Raw genomic sequence first — 18,736 nt, forward strand, 5'->3', positions numbered from 1 at the left:
GCACCCAGGAATGAGTATAGGTTGAGAGGACGTCAGAGGACTGAGACTTGGGGTTCTCTAAATTTGAGAAGTCTTGAAAAGAAGAAAGTTTATACAAAAGAGACTAAGAAAAGATATCCAGTAAGGCCAGAGAAAAACCAGGAGACTGTAATGTTACATTAAGCAAAGTGAAGAAAGTGCTTCAAAAAGGAGTGATCAGTTGGGTCAAATAGTGCTGAGAGATAGAGTAAGATGAGAACAGTAGACTGACCTTTGGATTTGCCATGATGGAGGTTGTTGTTCTTAACAAGAACACATTAAGTGGTGTGTGGGTTGAAGAATGAGAGGAAAGGATATAAAGACAGCAAGTACATACAATCCTTTATCAGAGATTTACTACAACAGAGAAGAGGGATATCGTTTCTAGAGAGGGATTACAAAAATGTTGAGAGCTATTTATTGCAAATTTCTTTGCTCATGGGACTAGTCTAGAAAAAAAGGGGAAAGTGATGATATAAAGGAGGGAGGTGACTATTGAAACATAGCCCTTGAGCGAGAGGGAATGAGACTCAGAGTACACATACAAGAATACACATACCTGACCCTAGAGATGTGCAGGTTCAGCTCATCCACTGTAATGGGAGAAAAGGCAGAGTATAAGGATGCAGATGTGAATATGTTGGTAGATTTGGGAGGTAGGAGGATAAAAGCAGTCTTTCCTGATTGCTGCTCGAAATAAGAAAAAAACCTCTGGACTGTGCTATTATATTTTGTAGATCTAAACCATGCTCACATCTCTATTGAATTGAAAGTCAATGTTCTCGGAAAATGAAGGTGGGAGGGAGAAGAGTGAGAATCCTAAATTAGTTTTTTGAAAAATTAGGTTCAGATTTTTGACAAGAGGGCCAAACAACAATTCCATGGGAAAATAATACTCTTTTCAGCAAATAGTGCTGGGACAACTGGATATATACAAGCAAAAGAATAAAACTAGACTCATACCATACACCATATGTAAAAACTAACTCGAAATAGATCAAAGACCTAAATGTAAGAACTATAAAACTCTTAGAAAAAAAACACATATGTAAATCTTCATGATCTTACATTATGCAACAGTTTATTAGATGTGACATCAACATTATAAACAAGAAAATAACAGATTAATTGGACTTCAACAAAATTTAAAATTTTGTGCTTCAAAGGACACTATCAAAAAATTGAAAAGACGCCAGGCACAGTGGCTCACGCCTGTAATTACAGCACTTTGGGAGGCCGAGCCGGGCAGACCACAAAGTCAGGGGTTCAAGACCAGCCTGACCAACATGGTGAAACCCTGTCTTTACTAGAAATACAAAAATTAGCCGGGCATGGTGGCGCGCGCCTGTAATCCCAGCTACTCAGGAAGCTGAAGCAGGAGAACTGTTTGAACACAGGAGGCGGAGGTTGCAGTGAGCCGAGATCACACCACTGCACTCCAGCCTGGGTGACAGAGTGAGACTGTCTCAAAAAAAAAAAAAAAAAAGAAAAGAAAAATTGAAAAGACAACCCATAGAATATGAGAAAACATTTGCATATCATATATCTGATAAGGGTCTTATATCCAGAATAAAGAATTAACAGAGAATTTGAAAAGACATTTATCTAAAGAAGATATACAATTGGCCATTAAACACATGAAAAGATGTTCAACATCATTATTCATTAGGGCAATGCAAATCAAAACACAATGAGACATTACATCATATCCAGTAGGATGGCTGTAATAAAAAAACATGATAACAAGCGTTGGTGAAGATGTAGTAAAACTAGAACCATCAAACATTGCTGAAAGGAATGCAAAACTAGGCAGCTGCTTTGTCATTCCTCAAAAGGTTAAACATAGAGTTAACATATGACTCAGCAATTCCACCCCTAGGCTTATACCCAAGAGAACTGAAAATATATGCCCATAAAAAGGCTTCTACAGAAATGTTCATCCTAGCATTATTCATAATAGCCAAAAAGTAGATACAACCCAAATGTCCATCAACTAATGAGTGGATAAGCAAAATGTGGTTCATACATACAATGAAATATTTATTTATTCAGACATAAAAAGGAGTGAAGTACTGATACATGCTACAACACGGATGAACCTTCAAAACATATGCTAAGTGAAAGAACAGAGACACAAAAGAACACATATTATGTGATTCTATTTATATAAAATGTGCAAGAGTTAGAGGGAACTTCATAGACAAGAAGAAATTTAAACTGACTATTGACAAAATGGGAGAAGGACACTCCAGATAAAAGGGAAAATGTCAGCAGAGATACGAAACTGTGAAACTACTGGGAAACATTTGAAATAATGTGGTTGTAATGTAGCTCAGATATAGGATGAAGAACCATAGAAGCATTAACCAGGAAGGCAGGCTTAGCCAGATTTTTAAAGACCTTTGAAGACCTTGAACTTTATTTAACAAGTCCTCTTTGCTTTTACATCACTTCTGTTGTGCTGCTTTTAAATATCTTTCTATTACATACTATTTTTAATCATGTATAAGTTTGTCTCAATTAATGGACTGGTAGATGGTAGACACCTAACAATACATACCACACCTTAGTTCTGTCTGGCCCCTCAGGGCCCAGTGCATATGTGCAGTACATAGATTGTGCCCAATATCAATCTGTTAACTTTGAATTAGTAAAATAAATCCAGCTAAGATCACAGGAGTCCAGATATACTCTGTTGATCTAAATGCCACTAGAAATTATCTGAAGACACGACAATACATTCCTTTGCCATTACTTATCTACCATTTCATTAACTACTCATACTGTAAACAGAATTAGAAAAAAAATTTAATTGAAGTTTGGATTCCAGTAAAATGTCAAAATTCAAGTAGTCATAGCAATTGTATTGAAGGGCAGACTTTGGTGAATGAGTAGAGAACAATTTGTTCTTTAATAATCAAAATACTGAAATATCGGAGACTTTCATTTGAAAAGGAGACTGGAGTTAAGCCTAGAAAATATTTTTAATAGATATTTCACTTATATGAAATAGTTTACCTAAGGCCTTGGGATATTTTTTCATGGGAGCTAGTGGCGGTCAAGAATAAATTACAAAATGGTCTGCATGCAAAGATACAGTTAGATATTTCTTCTAATCCAGTTTGAGAGGTTGGGGCCCTTTTCCAGTCTACCTTTCAATACATCTTTCTTACGAAAGTCAGAGAGTAGAAACATACCAGGAAATGGCAGTTCTGCAGGGGAACTGCGTGCTGAAGTGCACACTGTGCTTCTCATAAGGCAGCCTGAGACGCTCCCTCATTCATACGGGTGCTACTTTAGCTGCCCATGCAGTCGGCTACGATATTTGGTAATTTTTCAAATTATATTGTACATATGATTATAAATCTCGTATCTAAGAATCCTTGCTTCATTTCAGCTTCAGTAGTCAATTAAAAAATTCTGAAACTTGGCTCCAAGTAGCAGAGAGTGAAACACTGTAAGGGAACAAACACATGTTCAGGAAGTAATTGGAGTGCCCTTTATGAAGTACAAACACAGGATAGTTATGACTGCTTTTTTTGCTGGCTGGACTTCAGAAATGAAGTCAGTCATATTTAATTGCAGATTAGATACCCTGAAGGGCAATGGTTACAGTTAACGTTGTAAACACTGATTCATTATTAATATTGCTGAAAGTTTGATTCTCATGAAATGCACTATTGTAATACATTATTAAATTATAAAGTGTTCTTTGACAAGTGTCACAAGGCACAAACTTTCTGCCACAAGTGCAGAGAGCTGCATAGAAATATTACAAGCCTTGTAAAACGATGGAGTTCTCCCAGATAGATGGACAGACATGTAACAAGATGGACAGCGACTATGTGGGGACAATGAGAGCGCATGGCTGTCCTGACTTCTGTAGTATCTCTAAGGGTGTGCAGTACAGGATTCCTCTGGGTCAGTACTTTCCAAGGACCTGAAGAGAGAAAACTGACACATTAAAAAATTATATTATTTTAGAGTCAGACTTCAATGTCTAACCTAGGTCTAGGTCAGCTAGATGAAGAAAGGTCAGCGTTCTCATCTGACAGTGGAATTCAAATTCAAAGTGGGCATATATAACAAAATCACAACAACAACTAGGGCAGCAGCAACTGAGGACATGCCCCCCGGTACTAGCGTGGACACAAAGGAGACTAACACACAGTCTCTCTTCTTCAGAAACTCATAAGCAGGTTGGAAAGAAAATATAAACACATACTTTTTATATGGGAAAGGAACTCAAGGTAGAAGTCAGGTAGGAAATAACAGTGAAATAATCACAGCCTGAAACTGTATTTAATCTCAGCCTGACTCTATAATTACATGATTTTAGATAATTCACCTAACTCAATAAATATTTGTGAAATGAATAACCTTTTCAGAATCATAGGTTCTTCTTCCAAGGTCATTTTGAAGATCTGACATTATTGTTACAGGGCTGCCTGACAGAAGTGTGATATAGCCAAAAGATGTTATACATAGGGTTATTATAATTTGTAAAGCAAGTATCAAGACAAAATATGACACATGATCGGATCATGAATAGACTATCTGGAACCAAGACAGTCCTGGAAAGTGTGGGTTCTCTGACGGCTCTAGGTATGCGAAAAAGACAAGTATAGAGTTGGGGGATAGACAGCTGGAGAGGCAGGTAGCGGGCAGAGCAAGGAGCTCTTTGTAGGCTAGGCACGAGTAAGCCACTATATAGTTCTGAGCAGGAGTGGAGTCTGTTTAAACTCCTGTGTCTGTGGAGATGGTAAGGGGTGAGGAAGCTGTGGGGCCCAATAAAGGCAGTGAGCAGTGAGGCTGTCAAAGAGCATTCTGGAGTTGGCTGGCTATGACTGGATGACAGGGGTAGGGAGAAGGGGAAGGGTTTGGGTTATCTGAGGGACTGGGAAGACACGTCTGCTAGTTAGAGTGACATAAGTGTGGCTCAGTAGAAAATTCTGAATGGGAAATACAGAACCAGAAGCCATCATATAGAGTTAAGAGTTGAAGACGGAGGTAGTGGAATAATTTGTATGACAAAAATGAAACCAGTACATTACTGAGATGGATAAAATGTAATAATTATCTAACCACAAGGTGATGGAGACCTACATTAGGGTTGAGATAATGAGGAAAAAATATGAGGAAAGGGATGTTGGAGACATTGAAAAAAAAAACACTGACAAGGTTTGGTGACTGATGATAGAAAAGGTTTTCAGTCTGGTGGTTGGGAGAATGAAATACAGAGCAAAGTTGAGAGGGAAAAATGAGAGTGAGTTCTGTTTGGGCATAGCGAGTTTAAGATATATCCTGACTACCATCAGAGAATACTATAAACACCTCTACGCAAATCAACTAGAAAATCTAGAAGAAATGGATAATTTCCTGGACACTTACACTCTTCCAAGACTAAACCAGGAAGAAGTTGAATCCCTGAATAGACCAATAGCAGGCTCTGAAATTGAGGCAATAATTAATAGCCTACCAACCAAAAAAAGTCCAGGACCAGATGGATTCACAGCTGAATTCTACCAGAGGTACAAAGAGGAGCTGGTACCATTCCTTCTGAAACTATTCCAGTCAATTGAAAAAGAGGGAATCCTCCCTAACTCATTTTATGAGGCCAACATCATCCTGATACCAAAGCCTGGCAGAGACACAACAAAAAAAGAAAATTTTAGACCAATATCCCTGATGAACATCGATGCAAAAATCCTCAATAAAATACTGGCAAACCGGATTCAGCAGCACATCAAAAAGCTTATCCACCATGATCAAGTGGGCTTCATCCCTGGGATGCAAGGCTGGTTCAACATTTGCCAATCAATAAACGTAATCCAGCATATAAACAGAACCAAAGACAAGAACCACATGATTATCTCAATAGATGCAGAAAAGGCTTTTGACAAAATTCAACAGCCCTTCATGCTAAAAACGCTCAATAAATTCGGTATTGATGGAACGTATCTCAAAATAATAAGAGCTATTTATGACAAACCCACAGCCAATATCATACTGAATGGGCAAAAACTGGAAAAATTCCCTTTGAAAACTGGCACAAGACAGGGATGCCCTCTCTCACCACTCCTATTCAACATAGTCTTGGAAGTTCTGGCTAGGGCAATCAGGCAAGAGAAAGAAATCAAGGGTATTCAGTTAGGAAAAGAAGAAGTCAAATTGTCCCTATTTGCAGATGACATGATTGTATATTTAGAAAACCCCATTGTCTCAGCCCAAAATCTCCTTAAGCTGATAAGCAACTTCAGCAAAGTCTCAGGATACAAAATTAATGTGCAAAAATCACAAGCATTCTTATACACCAGTAACAGACAAACAGAGAGCCAAATCATGAATGAACTTCCATTCACAATTGCTTCAAAGAGAATAAAATACCTAGGAATCCAACTTACAAGGGATGTCAAGGACCTCTTCAAGGAGAACTACAAACCACTGCTCAGTGAAATCAAAGAGGACACTAACAAATGGAAGAACATACCATGCTCATGGATAGGAAGAATCAATATCGTGAAAATGGCCATACTGCCCAAGGTTATTTATAGATTCAATGCCATCCCCATCAAGCTACCAATGAGTTTCTTCACAGAACTGGAAAAAACGGCTTTAAAGTTCATATGGAACCAAAAAAGACCCCGCATTGCCAAGACAATCCTAAGTCATAAGAACAAAGCTGGAGGCATCACGCTACCTGACTTCAAACTATACTACAAGGTTACAGTAACCAAAACAGCATGGTACTGGTACCAAAACAGAGATATAGACCAATGGAACAGAACAGAGTCCTCAGAAATAATACCACACATCTACAGCCATCTGATCTTTGACAAACCTGAGAGAAACAAGAAATGGGGAAAGGATTCCCTATTTAATAAATGGTGCTGGGAAAATTGGCTAGCCATAAGTAGAAAGCTGAAACTGGATCCTTTCCTTACTCCTTATATGAAAATTAATTCAAGATGGATTCGAGACTTAAATGTTAGACCTAATACCATAAAAACCCTAGAAGAAAACCTAGGTAGTACCATTCAGGACATAGGCATGGGCAAGGACTTCATGTCTAAAACACCAAAAGCAACGGCAGCAAAAGCCAAAATTGACAAATGGGATCTAATTAAACTAAAGAGCTTCTGCACAGCAAAAGAAACTACCATCAGAGTCAACAGGCAACCTACAGAATGGGAGAAAATTTTTGCAATCTACTCATCTGACAAAGGGCTAATATCCAGAATCTACAAAGAACTCAAACAAATATACAAGAAAAAAACAAACAACCCCATCAAAAAGTGGGCAAAGGATATGAACAGACATTTCTCAAAAGAAGACATTCATTCAGCCAACAGACACATGAAAAAATGCTCATCATCACTGGCCATCAGAGAGATGCAAATCAAAACCACAATGAGATACCATCTCACACCAGTTAGAATGGCAATCATTAAGAAGTCAGGAAACAACAGGTGTTGGAGAGGATGTGGAGAAATAGGAACACTTTTACACTGTTGGTGGGATTGTAAACTAGTTCAACCATTATGGAAAACAGTATGGCGATTCCTCAAGGATCTAGAACTAGATGTACCATATGACCCAGCCATCCCACTACTGGGTATATACCCAAAGGATTATAAATCATGCTGCTATAAAGACACATGCACACGCATGTTTATTGTGGCACTATTCACAATAGCAAAGACTTGGAATCAATCCAAATGTCCATCTGTGACAGACTGGATTAAGAAAATGTGGCACATATACACCATGGAATATTATGCAGCCATAAAAAAGGATGAGTTTGCGTCCTTTGTAGGGACATGGATGCAGCTGGAAACCATCATTCTTAGCAAACTATCACAAGAACAGAAAACCAAACACCGCATATTCTCACTTATAGGTGGGAACTGAACAATGACATCACTTGGACTCGGGAAGGGGAACATCACACATTGGGGCCTATCATGGGGGGGGGGGGGGGATTGCATTGGGAGTTATACCTGATATAAATGATGAATTGATGGGTGCCGACGAGTTGATGGGTGCAGCACACCAACATGGCACAAGTATACATATGTAACAAACCTGCACGTTATGCACATGTACCCTAGAACTTAAAGTATAATAAAAAGAAAAAAAAAAAAAATGTCTGGCAGGCGTTGGAGGCTTAGGACTGAGCTCAGGCCTGAGATACTGATTTCTATTTTTTTCCTCCTGTGGCACTAGATTAGCCATGGAAGGAACAGCAGACATACAGAGCAGACAGCCCAGGAAGGAGACTTTGAGGACGCTGCAATTTGGACAGAAGGGCGAAGGAACATCGCAGGAGGAGGAAGCAATACAGGAAATAGGAGAATTTTCAAGAATCTGTGAAGCACCACAACACATTTACTAAATGAAAATTTTTTAAAAAATTGAAAAATGTGTGAGATACATTCCTGGGGAAATCCATAGAAATAAGTCTGGAAGAACACATTACCAAACCTATAATAGCAGTTACCCCTGGGGGAGAAAGGAGTGAATTAGAATCATGAAGCAAGAGAATCAAAGGGAACTTTAGCCATCAGTGATGTATTAAATTTTTTAACAAGAATGTATTTCCTAAATAATGAAAAAGTGTTGGGAAAAGGAATAAATAGATAAGAAAGTACTTTTAGAATAGAACAACTCTCACCTGAAACACACTCTCCCACGGTACGATTTATTTTTAATATACATTGAAAAGTGATTTATTATGTTTCCCTCATTTATCTATCAAATTAAGAACACATCTGTAACATAAGCAAAGACATTTTCCTTATGTATTCTTCATATTATTTTAGAGAAATACTTGGAATAGTGGTAGCTATTTCTTTATTCTCATTATAGAAAATAAAAATATTTAATATTAATCTCTTTATGAGACACCCGAGTACAAAACTTTCATCAATTGTGAGCTTATCTACAGTACCTTGAAAGAAGGCCATGAACTTCTGTTTACACTCAAACCTAATGACAATTTTCCTAGAGTCACAGAGCTTGTCTTAATCCTAGTAGCAAACTGGTTAACTTTTCTGCTTAAACAAACAATGGAACTATGTTTTTTTTAAAGAAACTTCCAAGACATTTCAGTCTTTTCTTTCTGTTTTAACATCTCCCCGAAATACTGATTACTTCAATAACTTTTGATTACAGTACAGTAAGCTACAAATTGGAATCCTGCCAGGATGAGAAAACAAAGAGCATTTTTCCCCTCTTCCTCTCCCTGCTTAGGAATCACCTTTCATGAGAACCTGACCTTTATTCCCGCCACCATGCTCTGATGTAGTCAAAGAAAAGTATGAAGGACAAAAATCTCTTAAAATATAACAAAATAACTCTCTCTGCAGACAGTATTGACTTAATAACAATGGCTGTATTTTTAGCATTTTGTAATCAAGTGACATTCTTGTTAAAGCATATCCTTCCTCACTCCAGCTTTTTTTGCATTTGTATTTGTTTAAACAGTATTATTGAAGTATATTTTACATATCATAAAGCCCACCTATTTCTACAATTCAGTGACTTTTAGTAACTTTACCAAGTGACATTACTATTTAAGACTAGGACAAATAATAAATTGTTAAGTAGAAGATTTGGAGAAATATTTTGTGGGCTCTGTGTATTTTCCACACAGGCACATTTATTTTTTAATTTAAAATATATGAACTAGCCAATAACTTGTTCTGGCAAGTACAGTAGCTTCATATGAAAGCTGCAAATGAAAATAGCTTCATATTTCATTTTTGAAATAAAAATATGATTACATTATATTACACATTTAACATGATTTGGTTACTTCAAAGATATATAAAGGATTTAAAATTTATTTTAAATTATCTCCAATTATCTCTTGATAAATTTGTCTCATAAGGAGGTAAATCAAATTAAAAAGTAAACATCTCTTCACAGATACAGTAGATCTATGGATAGAGACAGGAAGTTGAAAAAGTTTCTGTGTGATAGAGGTGGCCAGGTTAAACATGGATAATGTTGTTGTATCTAGACCTTTAAGGTTGTCTGACTCTACTTTTAGAAACTAGAAAGTTGGGCTGGACATGGTGGTTCATGCCTGTAATCCCTGCACTTTGAGAGGCCAAGGTGGGTGTATTGGTGAATCGCTTGAGCTCAGGATGTCAAGGCTGCAGTGAGCTGAGTCTGCACGATTGTACTCTAGCCTGGGCAATAGAGTGAAAGCCTGTCTTAAAAAACAAACTAGCAAAAATATAAGAAATTTAGAAATACAGCTATGCATTTGTTTTAACTGGGGATAACTTATGACAACCAGAAGAACAAATAGTTGCTACAGCAATGGCTAACTGTGCCTTCTCTCCATAATCTCACTTCTTGATTTGTATCTCAGAAATACTGATTCATTCTTCAAAAGGAGGCTCTTGTTAACTTTGGAAGCAGGAAACTTATTTTCATTTTCTGATTGGAAGAATAAAAATTACATAAACAACAAACATCTGAATTTTTCTTTTCACTATTTTACTTAAGGCATTTTTGACATAATTCTTTACAGGGTAATTTGGCAAAATAACATTGACACTAGCTCTTGTCACCTAGCCACTTGACTATGATTTTTAAACTAGAGAAGAAAACTGTAAAGATAACTACTATATCTGTGCCCCTTATTCTTTTCCAACTGTTCCTCAATGGCCAAGGCTAATTCTTCTATTGCTTATGACCTTCTCTCTCTGCCGTGCAGAAGGTGCACCGCCCACCACTGTTTGTTCACAGAAGCTATAATGTGAAAAGTGTCCTTGTGGTTGTACAGCACCCAGGCTGCCTTACAGAAGATACGGCCACCTGGTCTCTGGATTCCCTCCTGGAGGTCCTTGCTCTATTACCTCCTGGCTTGCAACATCAGCTTCTCCTCTCCACTGGCTCTGCCCCTTAAGCGTCTAAACCTGCCAACATTTGATTCATTAAGATATTCAAAAAACCCAGAAGAAACACAATAAACATTGAAAGACTCCAACCCTTTCTGGACCAAGCCCCCCTATAAGCAGTAGTCTATTTTCTCCCACACCCTCAAGGGACAAAGACTTATCCACACCTGCCTGTTCTCAGTAACTGACAATGACTTCACGAAAGCTCTTACTTGCACTGAATTGCTCCAAAGGCCTGCTTGCTGGTCTCCCAGCACCTCTTACTATTTCCATCATCTTTCCTTGTTCCTTACCTTTCCATGGTTGTCATGGGATCTTTGATAAGATACAAATCTATTTATATCATTTTTCTACTTATATTCCTAGAATTACTCCCTATCATTTTCAAGAGAAAATCCAAATATGGGATATGGTTTTTCACGACCTGACCTATTTAGCTTAGTCTCTTAATTCACCTTTACCTTCCCCTACATTCTACACTGTAAACTGCAGATGTCCTGAATCCACTGCCACACTTGCAGCTCTCCCCCAAATTGTCCTCACTGTCCTGAATGTCCTCACACTTGTTGCTTTTTCTTCCGGGGCACCCTTGTCTCTATTTCCCTGCCTGATAAACTCTTAACTATTTTGCACTTGTATTTGAATTGTATTTTATGTTTCTATGTATTATGAGTTGTATTTTATGTTTCTCAAGAGAAGCGCCTGAATCTTATGTATGATTTCAGTGTCTAGTACATAATAGGCACATAGCAAATGTGTCTTTAAGGCAAATTATTGAATTTTTATTCATTCACCTTCTATCTCCCCAAGTGGGAGATTTAAATCTTTCCAGTAAATGCCACATAACTAGATTTCAATAAAGATTAACATCTGTTGAAGGAACCAACACTGCAATTGCCTCCAAACTCTACCTCTTCCAATCTGTCCTGCACACTGATGGAGGTTATACTTTTCCTAATATACTAACTCCCCATGGTATCTGTCACCTCCCCTAACCAGCTCAAACTTTCATTGGCTTCATATTACCTCTAGGATAAAATCGAGGTTCTCCTATTTCGGTTCTTTTGCATTTGCTATAATCTCTGCCTGGAATGCTCTTTCCTTGATTTTTACAGACTTTCTCCCCCTCCTTATGTCTCAGAACAAACTTTCTCTGACTACTCAAACTAAAATGATCTTTGTGTCAGTCTATTAAACTGTTATAATTTCTTAATACCTGCCATTTATTAGAGCTGAAGTCATCTTCCTCACAGTCTTTTTTTCTATCATGTCTCTCTATTGCTCTCCTCATTAGAATCTACGGTTCCTTAACACAGGGGCCTGGTCAGTTTTGTTCATTGCTCTGCATCTCCAGTCTTAAAGCAGTTCCTAGAACCAGACGTTAACCACCCAAACATTTGTTCAACGAATGAAAGAATGAAAAAATACTTGAACCAGGCATTCAAGGTCCCCTATGACCTGGCCTCACTCTGTCTTTCCAGCCTTATCTCCAACTACTTTCAGTTACAATTTCCAAAATACCTGTTATGCCTCCTAAATAAGCATATCTACAATACTCTTGTCTTCTTTCTCTTCCTATCTAAATTATCTTCACCATCTTCACCATATAAATTATCTTCATCAGATCCAGCTCAAATGCTATGTCTTCTATAAGGCAATACAAAGTGGCAAGCTCCTTAACTACATTATATCTCTGTTTAATGACTTCTTTCAACTTCCTGGAGTATTTTTATTTTAAAAATAGGTTATAAGTTATAATGGAAGATATTATTAAAATGAAAATTATATAATTTCTGGAATTATGGTAATTCTAGTAGTAAATAAAATTCAAGCTACTAGTAAATAAAATTCAAGCCCAAATTTACCTATTTTAAGAAAATTGTGGCCTGGCGCAGCGACTCATGCCTGTAATCCCAGCACTTTGGGAGGCCGAGGTAGGGGGATCATATGAGGTCAAGAGTTCAAGACCAGCTTGACCAACAAGGTGAAACCCCATCTCTACTAAAAATACAAAAAAAATTACCTGGGCATGGTGGCACACACCTGTAGTCCTAGCTACTCTGGAGACTGAGGCAGGAGAATTGCTTGAATCTGGGAGGTGGAGGTTGCAGTGAGCCGAGATTGCACCACTGTACTCCAGCCTGGGCAACAGAGTGAGACTCTGTCTCAAAAAACATTGCAGGTTTTTTTTCTTCAAGTATATCAGAGAAGTCTGCTTTCAGTTATAATGTGCAACATGCTGGTTAAAAATGAACATTCAAAATTAGTCTGTGAGAGTTGGTTCCAGTGACAACTTTGATCTCCATTTTAAATTGCAGATAATATTTTCCACTGAACATACTATGAGAAAGCATCCAAAAATAACAATTCAGCTTTAACTCTGAGCCTAACATAACTTCTGTTGATTAAATCACTTGTTTCAATCTGGAAAACAAAACAACTAGAATGCTACTGTGATAAGAACTGTTAGAAAATTCTCAAAACATACAGTGAATTTTAAATATCTTTACTGATCTATATCCTGTAAACTCCAGTGGTAGACCAATGCAGAAATACCTACATATGTGGGCCTAAACATAAGAGCGGATAATGCAATATGGATTGTGTAGATAAAGAAAACGTGCCAACCTGGGTACCAACTTGGCACTACTAGCATCCTCTGCTGAATTCATGTCTTCCAAGCAGGATTTTCTATGGCTTAGCCACAAGCTGAGCTGAGGAATGCCATCAGATAGCTCTGGTTGCAGTACTCTGTGGGTCTGAATAGATCCCTCACTCCTGGACTTTCGGATCTAAAAGAAAAAAAAAAAAAAAAAAAGAGGGATGGTGGAGAGCTAGATAAATGTTAAAGTCTTTCAAATTAAGTTTTTAGAAAAAAACAATTTATTCTAATTTTGCAATAATCCAATTTATAATACCCCAGAAAAATATCAAGCTAAAAATGAAATTTAAGCTACATTTAAAAATGATATAGCAAAGGGCACAGGGAAGGGGAGATACAAATATTTCCAAGGAGAACATTCAAATCTTATATACCCCATACCCTACCGAGAAGATTTCTATTCTGACAGAAATCTTCCCCAGGCCCACCCCTCCTTAGAATAATCATTCTGTATAATGAGGAATGATATGGGAGTATGTCAGACTGGCAACTTGGATTGAAGGAAATAAAAAAGAGTTGGAAAGAGGTGGGAAAAAAGAGCTAAGAACCACTGGAATAAAGGATGCCAGTGTCTGAAAGGTATTCACAAATATTTACTACCAAAAAGCAAAACACGAATTTGTTGATGGTTTCTATTGTAGCCCTCTTTTGTAGGGCAAAGCAAGATCTAATAAACTTTTGATTAAGGTAATATATAGGAAAAACACAAGCTTTTTAGTTTTCTTTTATCTCGGAATGCATGGGCAACACATGTCTCAAATGAATCCTGGGGGTACTGACTTCTCAGACTGTATCTGAAGTTATGTTCCCTCTAGCCCCCCAAATACCCTCATGTTCTCTTATTTTAGATCAGAATGAGTATAAATACAATCAATATTGTTTTCCTTTAAAATGTAAAAAACATTATGCCAGAATTGTAGGAAAAATTAAAAACCTTGGATCAATTGTATTTGGTACACTGGAAGCTTTTTCTTGTGTCTAGGATTTTTCCCATGCTTGTCCTTACATCTGGAATGTCATGTGCTCAACACCGGCCACTCAACTGCCTAAAACCAAACCAATCCTAACTTCCTTTGAGGCTGAGATAACTCCAGTGGAGTTTCTCTAACAAGCTTCAGGTCTTTTTTTTTTTTTTTTTTTTTTTTTTTGAGACATAGTCTCGCTCTGTCACCCAGGCTAGAGTAGTGCAGTGGTGTGATCTTGATTCACTGCAACCTCCACCTTCCTCAGCCTCCTGAGTAGGTGGGATTACAGGCATGCACCACCAAGCCAGGGTAATTTTTGTATTTTTTGTAGCGATGTGGTTTCACCATGTTGGCCTGGCTGGTCTCAAACTTCTGACCTCAAGTCATCTGCCCACCTTGGCCTCCCAAAGTGCTGGGATTACAGGCTTGAGCCACAGTGCCCGGAATTAACTTCAGGTCTTAATGACCTTTCCCAACTCTGAATTTCCATAACACACTACCACATAGTCTACGCTTGATTACACATTGCCTGATACTTTAATCTGCGTTTTTTCATTTTTCTAGGTCATATGGTCTCAATGGGTTCTTTGCAGATTGAGATTATAGTCTCCTCCTATTGTTTATCTCTTTCTCTCTCCTTCCTTTTATTCTTCTTGTTAACATTTTTACCATAAAGTCTAGCAAAGTTTTGGATCTATTAATAAATACTTATATTGTGAGACAATCCACTAGTCAACCACAAGGTATTCTTAAGACATTGACTATCCTGGAGGATAGTCAGTAAAACAGATAGTTTTTAAAAGTAATATGGGAATAAATATGAACATAAATATTGAATAAATTCATGCCTCTATGAAGATTATATAAAACAATATATGAAGAAATATGTACAATTATGACTTGTCAATTAAAAATAACATTAATTTACAAAACCAAACAACACAAACAAACAAAATATATGAACATAATTCGGTAAAGAGCTATATTTAGGATAGAGCAAAGTGAACACTCAATAAAAGCTAATTTTTATTATTATTGTTGTTACATAAAATTTGCCCAAATCTGGTGACTGCCAATTAATTTTTCATGACATTTCTTTGTAGAGCATTTTTAAGCTCATAAAATCATGAAAGCAAGGAAAATTTTTTTAAAAATTATAAACTTACAAAAACACTTCTGTAGTCCATATTTGCCAAGATTGACTTTTTTTATTGACAAAAATTATATATATTCATCCTGTACAGCATGTTGTTCTGAAATATGTATACACTGTGGAACAGCTAAACAGATAATTAACATACGCATTACTTCACATACATTTTTTGTGGTGAGAAAACTTAAAATCTACTCTCTTAGCAATTTTCAAGAATACCAAGAATACTTTTTTTAAAAAAACATTAATAGCAAGAACATGGAAGTAAAAATATATGCTATTATATATTTCATTAAGGAGTTCCTTTTGCATGTGATTATTTTTCAAAAGAGTAGACATGAAAAATCAATACAAACACTGAAAATGCAGTAAGATTTCAAACTAATTAGCCAAAAAAATCTCACATTTAGACTTGGTTCCCTGTCCATATTAAAGCAAGCACAAGGACAGTTGTTTGACAACATTTCATGGTGTTAAAATAAGGAGACTGTGATGGTTAATACTGAGTGTCAACTTGATTGAAGGATGCTAAGTATTGTTCCTAAGTGTGCCTGTGAGGGTGTTACCAAAAGAGATTAGCATTTGAGTCAGTGGACTGGGAGGAGCAGACCCACCCTCAGTCTGGGTGGGCACCATCTAGTCAGCTGCCAGCTCAGCTAGGATAAAAGCAGGCAGAGGAACGTGGAAGGACTAGACTGGCTGAGTCTTCTAGCCTCCATCTTTCTCCCATGCTGGATGCTTCCTACCCTTGAACATCAGACTCCAGGTTCTTCGGCTTTTGGACTCTTGGACTTACACCAGTGGTTTGCTGGGGCTTTCAGACCTTCAGCCACAGACTGAAGGCTGCACTGTCGGCTTACCTACTTTTGAGGTTTTGGGACTCAGACTGGCTTCCTGGCTCCTTAGCTTGCAGTCTATTGTGGGACTTCACCTTGTGATCGTGTGAGTCAATTCTCCTAATAAACTCCTCTTCATATAAACATCTATCTTGTTAGTTCTGTCCCTCTAGTGAACCCTGACTAACATAAAAGCAAACTCCATGCTTTTATGAAACATATTCTAATCGAGGGAAAGACAGACAAGAAGTGGGCCCAGGAGGCCATTTAGACCCACCTTATCTCGGCAAGAGTTGCTACTGGCTCCATGAGGCTCAGGCAAGCCCTGCTGGTCAGGGACTCCAAATCGAGCCAACAGCCTTACTGTAATAAATGGAGTGAATGTGCTGCAGCCTCGCTCATAACATGTGGCTGAAGCAGGAAAATGGCCAAGGGTTGGGGATACAGACTGGGGAGACCAGCTTCCTCTTTCCACTGCAATTATAACTGACATCCACTAGTTCACACCACACTTTGCTTCTTTCTTTTAGTCATTTCTTCATTTATTTGATCATTTAGTAACTTTTGTATATGAAGGTAAGAACTATAAAATCCCCCAAACCACCTATGATGAACACTTTGCTCATAAGAATTCTGCCACTGGCTATTTGAGATAAAGATCTAGGTATATGCTGTGTGATTTATGTGTACAACTAAAATACAAACAATTCCAGGAATCTCAAAAAGAGTACATTCCATGCATGTATCTGCAGGTGTGCAGTAGCTCTAATTGTGGCATTTTTAAGGTACTTTAGTATTTAACATGCCATGGGAATAAAAACAAAGGAATGTTCTTTGAGACAGTAAAATTAGAAAACATTCTCTTAAATCCTGGTGCTGCTGCTGTTATAATTAATATTTACTGAGCACTTATTCTATGCCAGGCACGGTTCCAAGAGATTTACATAAACCAACCCATTTAATTCTCACAACCACCCAAGGAGTCAAGAGCTGTTATTATTATCATTTGAAAGATGAGGAAGCTGAGGCACAAAAAAAATTCATTTATTCCAGTGAGTAAGTGGCAGAGTTACCATCAGAACCCAGATAGGCCTCAGTACCTGTGCTTAACCACTAGTCTATATGCTTGGTTATATGTTAAATGTTGGAATTGCAAGAATAAATGGCATTTTAAATGAAAGTCATATTACCTACCATAATGCAACCATTTTCTTTTTGGGTATTAGAAGTTAACATTTTCTTTTCTTTCAATTTATTTCTCTGGCACCTGTTGAAGCATTCTAGAAACATAGCCTTATGAAAAAAAAAATCGAATTTGAGGACAAAACTAGATGGAAGATATGTTCATCATATTTTATTTACAATAGAATGAAAATGTAAGCATTCTAAATAAACAAATTACTATCATATGTAAATTATGGCATATCCACATGATAAAGGATTACTCAGCCATTAAAATACTTACAAAGTTTTAAATAAGATAGTAAAGTACTTTTTATGGGATATAGTATGAGCTAGTTTAGCAAATAAAAATGCAAAGGGGGGTAGATATATACCTCTAATAAAACTAGGGTCATCATACTTAAAATACACAATAATTTGTTTTGAAAGTCAAAAAACAAATCGTCACAGTCAACACTAAAAATATTTTAAGATGGTCTAATCTTTAAAAATTGTATAAAGAACCCATCATCAAAAAAAAAATTATGTGATCCCAGGCACTAAATTACCCTGATAAATTAATGTGACTGAAAATAAAAAAAGACATTAAAATATCATGCCTCAACCTTAATTTTTATACATTGCCCTCATATAACTGTGATGATACAACAGTAAGCTGTAAGCATAGGCTCTCTGTTCCATGGGAGAGTGTACAGTACGAATTATCTGCCATGCTAAGTGGATATGAAGCAGGAGGGATTTTGTTTACTGGACAGCTTCTTTTCCTTTGTGGAGGAGTAGAAGGTTTCTCAACTTAAAAGTTTCTTCCCAGAAAAGTAATGTGCTTGTGAGTCAACGGGAGGAAAATTAAAAATAATAATTTAGTAAGCTATTATGAGGCAGTATTGTAAGTAAGTAATTTTTAAAAGCTTAAGCATAACAAACTGATATTTTAGTCTAAGGAGTCACCCTAAGCACTGTTCAGTTGCTGTGCTTGCATTTTGAAAGTAAAAAAACTCTAAGTGTGG

The 18,736-nt window shown here is 37.2% G+C and overlaps 1 protein-coding gene across 8 annotated transcripts in view; it reads right to left on the minus strand.

Annotated features, from left to right (window-relative positions):
- Positions 1-18,736, minus strand: part of FAM13A (family with sequence similarity 13 member A) — a 405,569-nt gene that overhangs the window by 115,775 nt on the left and 271,058 nt on the right. For all 8 annotated transcript variants that reach the window (XM_030914589.1, XM_030914582.1, XM_030914592.1 and 5 more), the window contains one exon: positions 13,560-13,723. In XM_030914589.1, the coding sequence (XP_030770449.1) occupies positions 13,560-13,723 (164 nt within the window). The remainder of the gene's footprint in view (positions 1-13,559; positions 13,724-18,736) is intronic.

This window comes from Rhinopithecus roxellana, chromosome 2 (genome assembly GCF_007565055.1).
Source record: "Rhinopithecus roxellana isolate Shanxi Qingling chromosome 2, ASM756505v1, whole genome shotgun sequence".
Lineage (NCBI taxonomy): Eukaryota > Metazoa > Chordata > Mammalia > Primates > Cercopithecidae > Rhinopithecus > Rhinopithecus roxellana.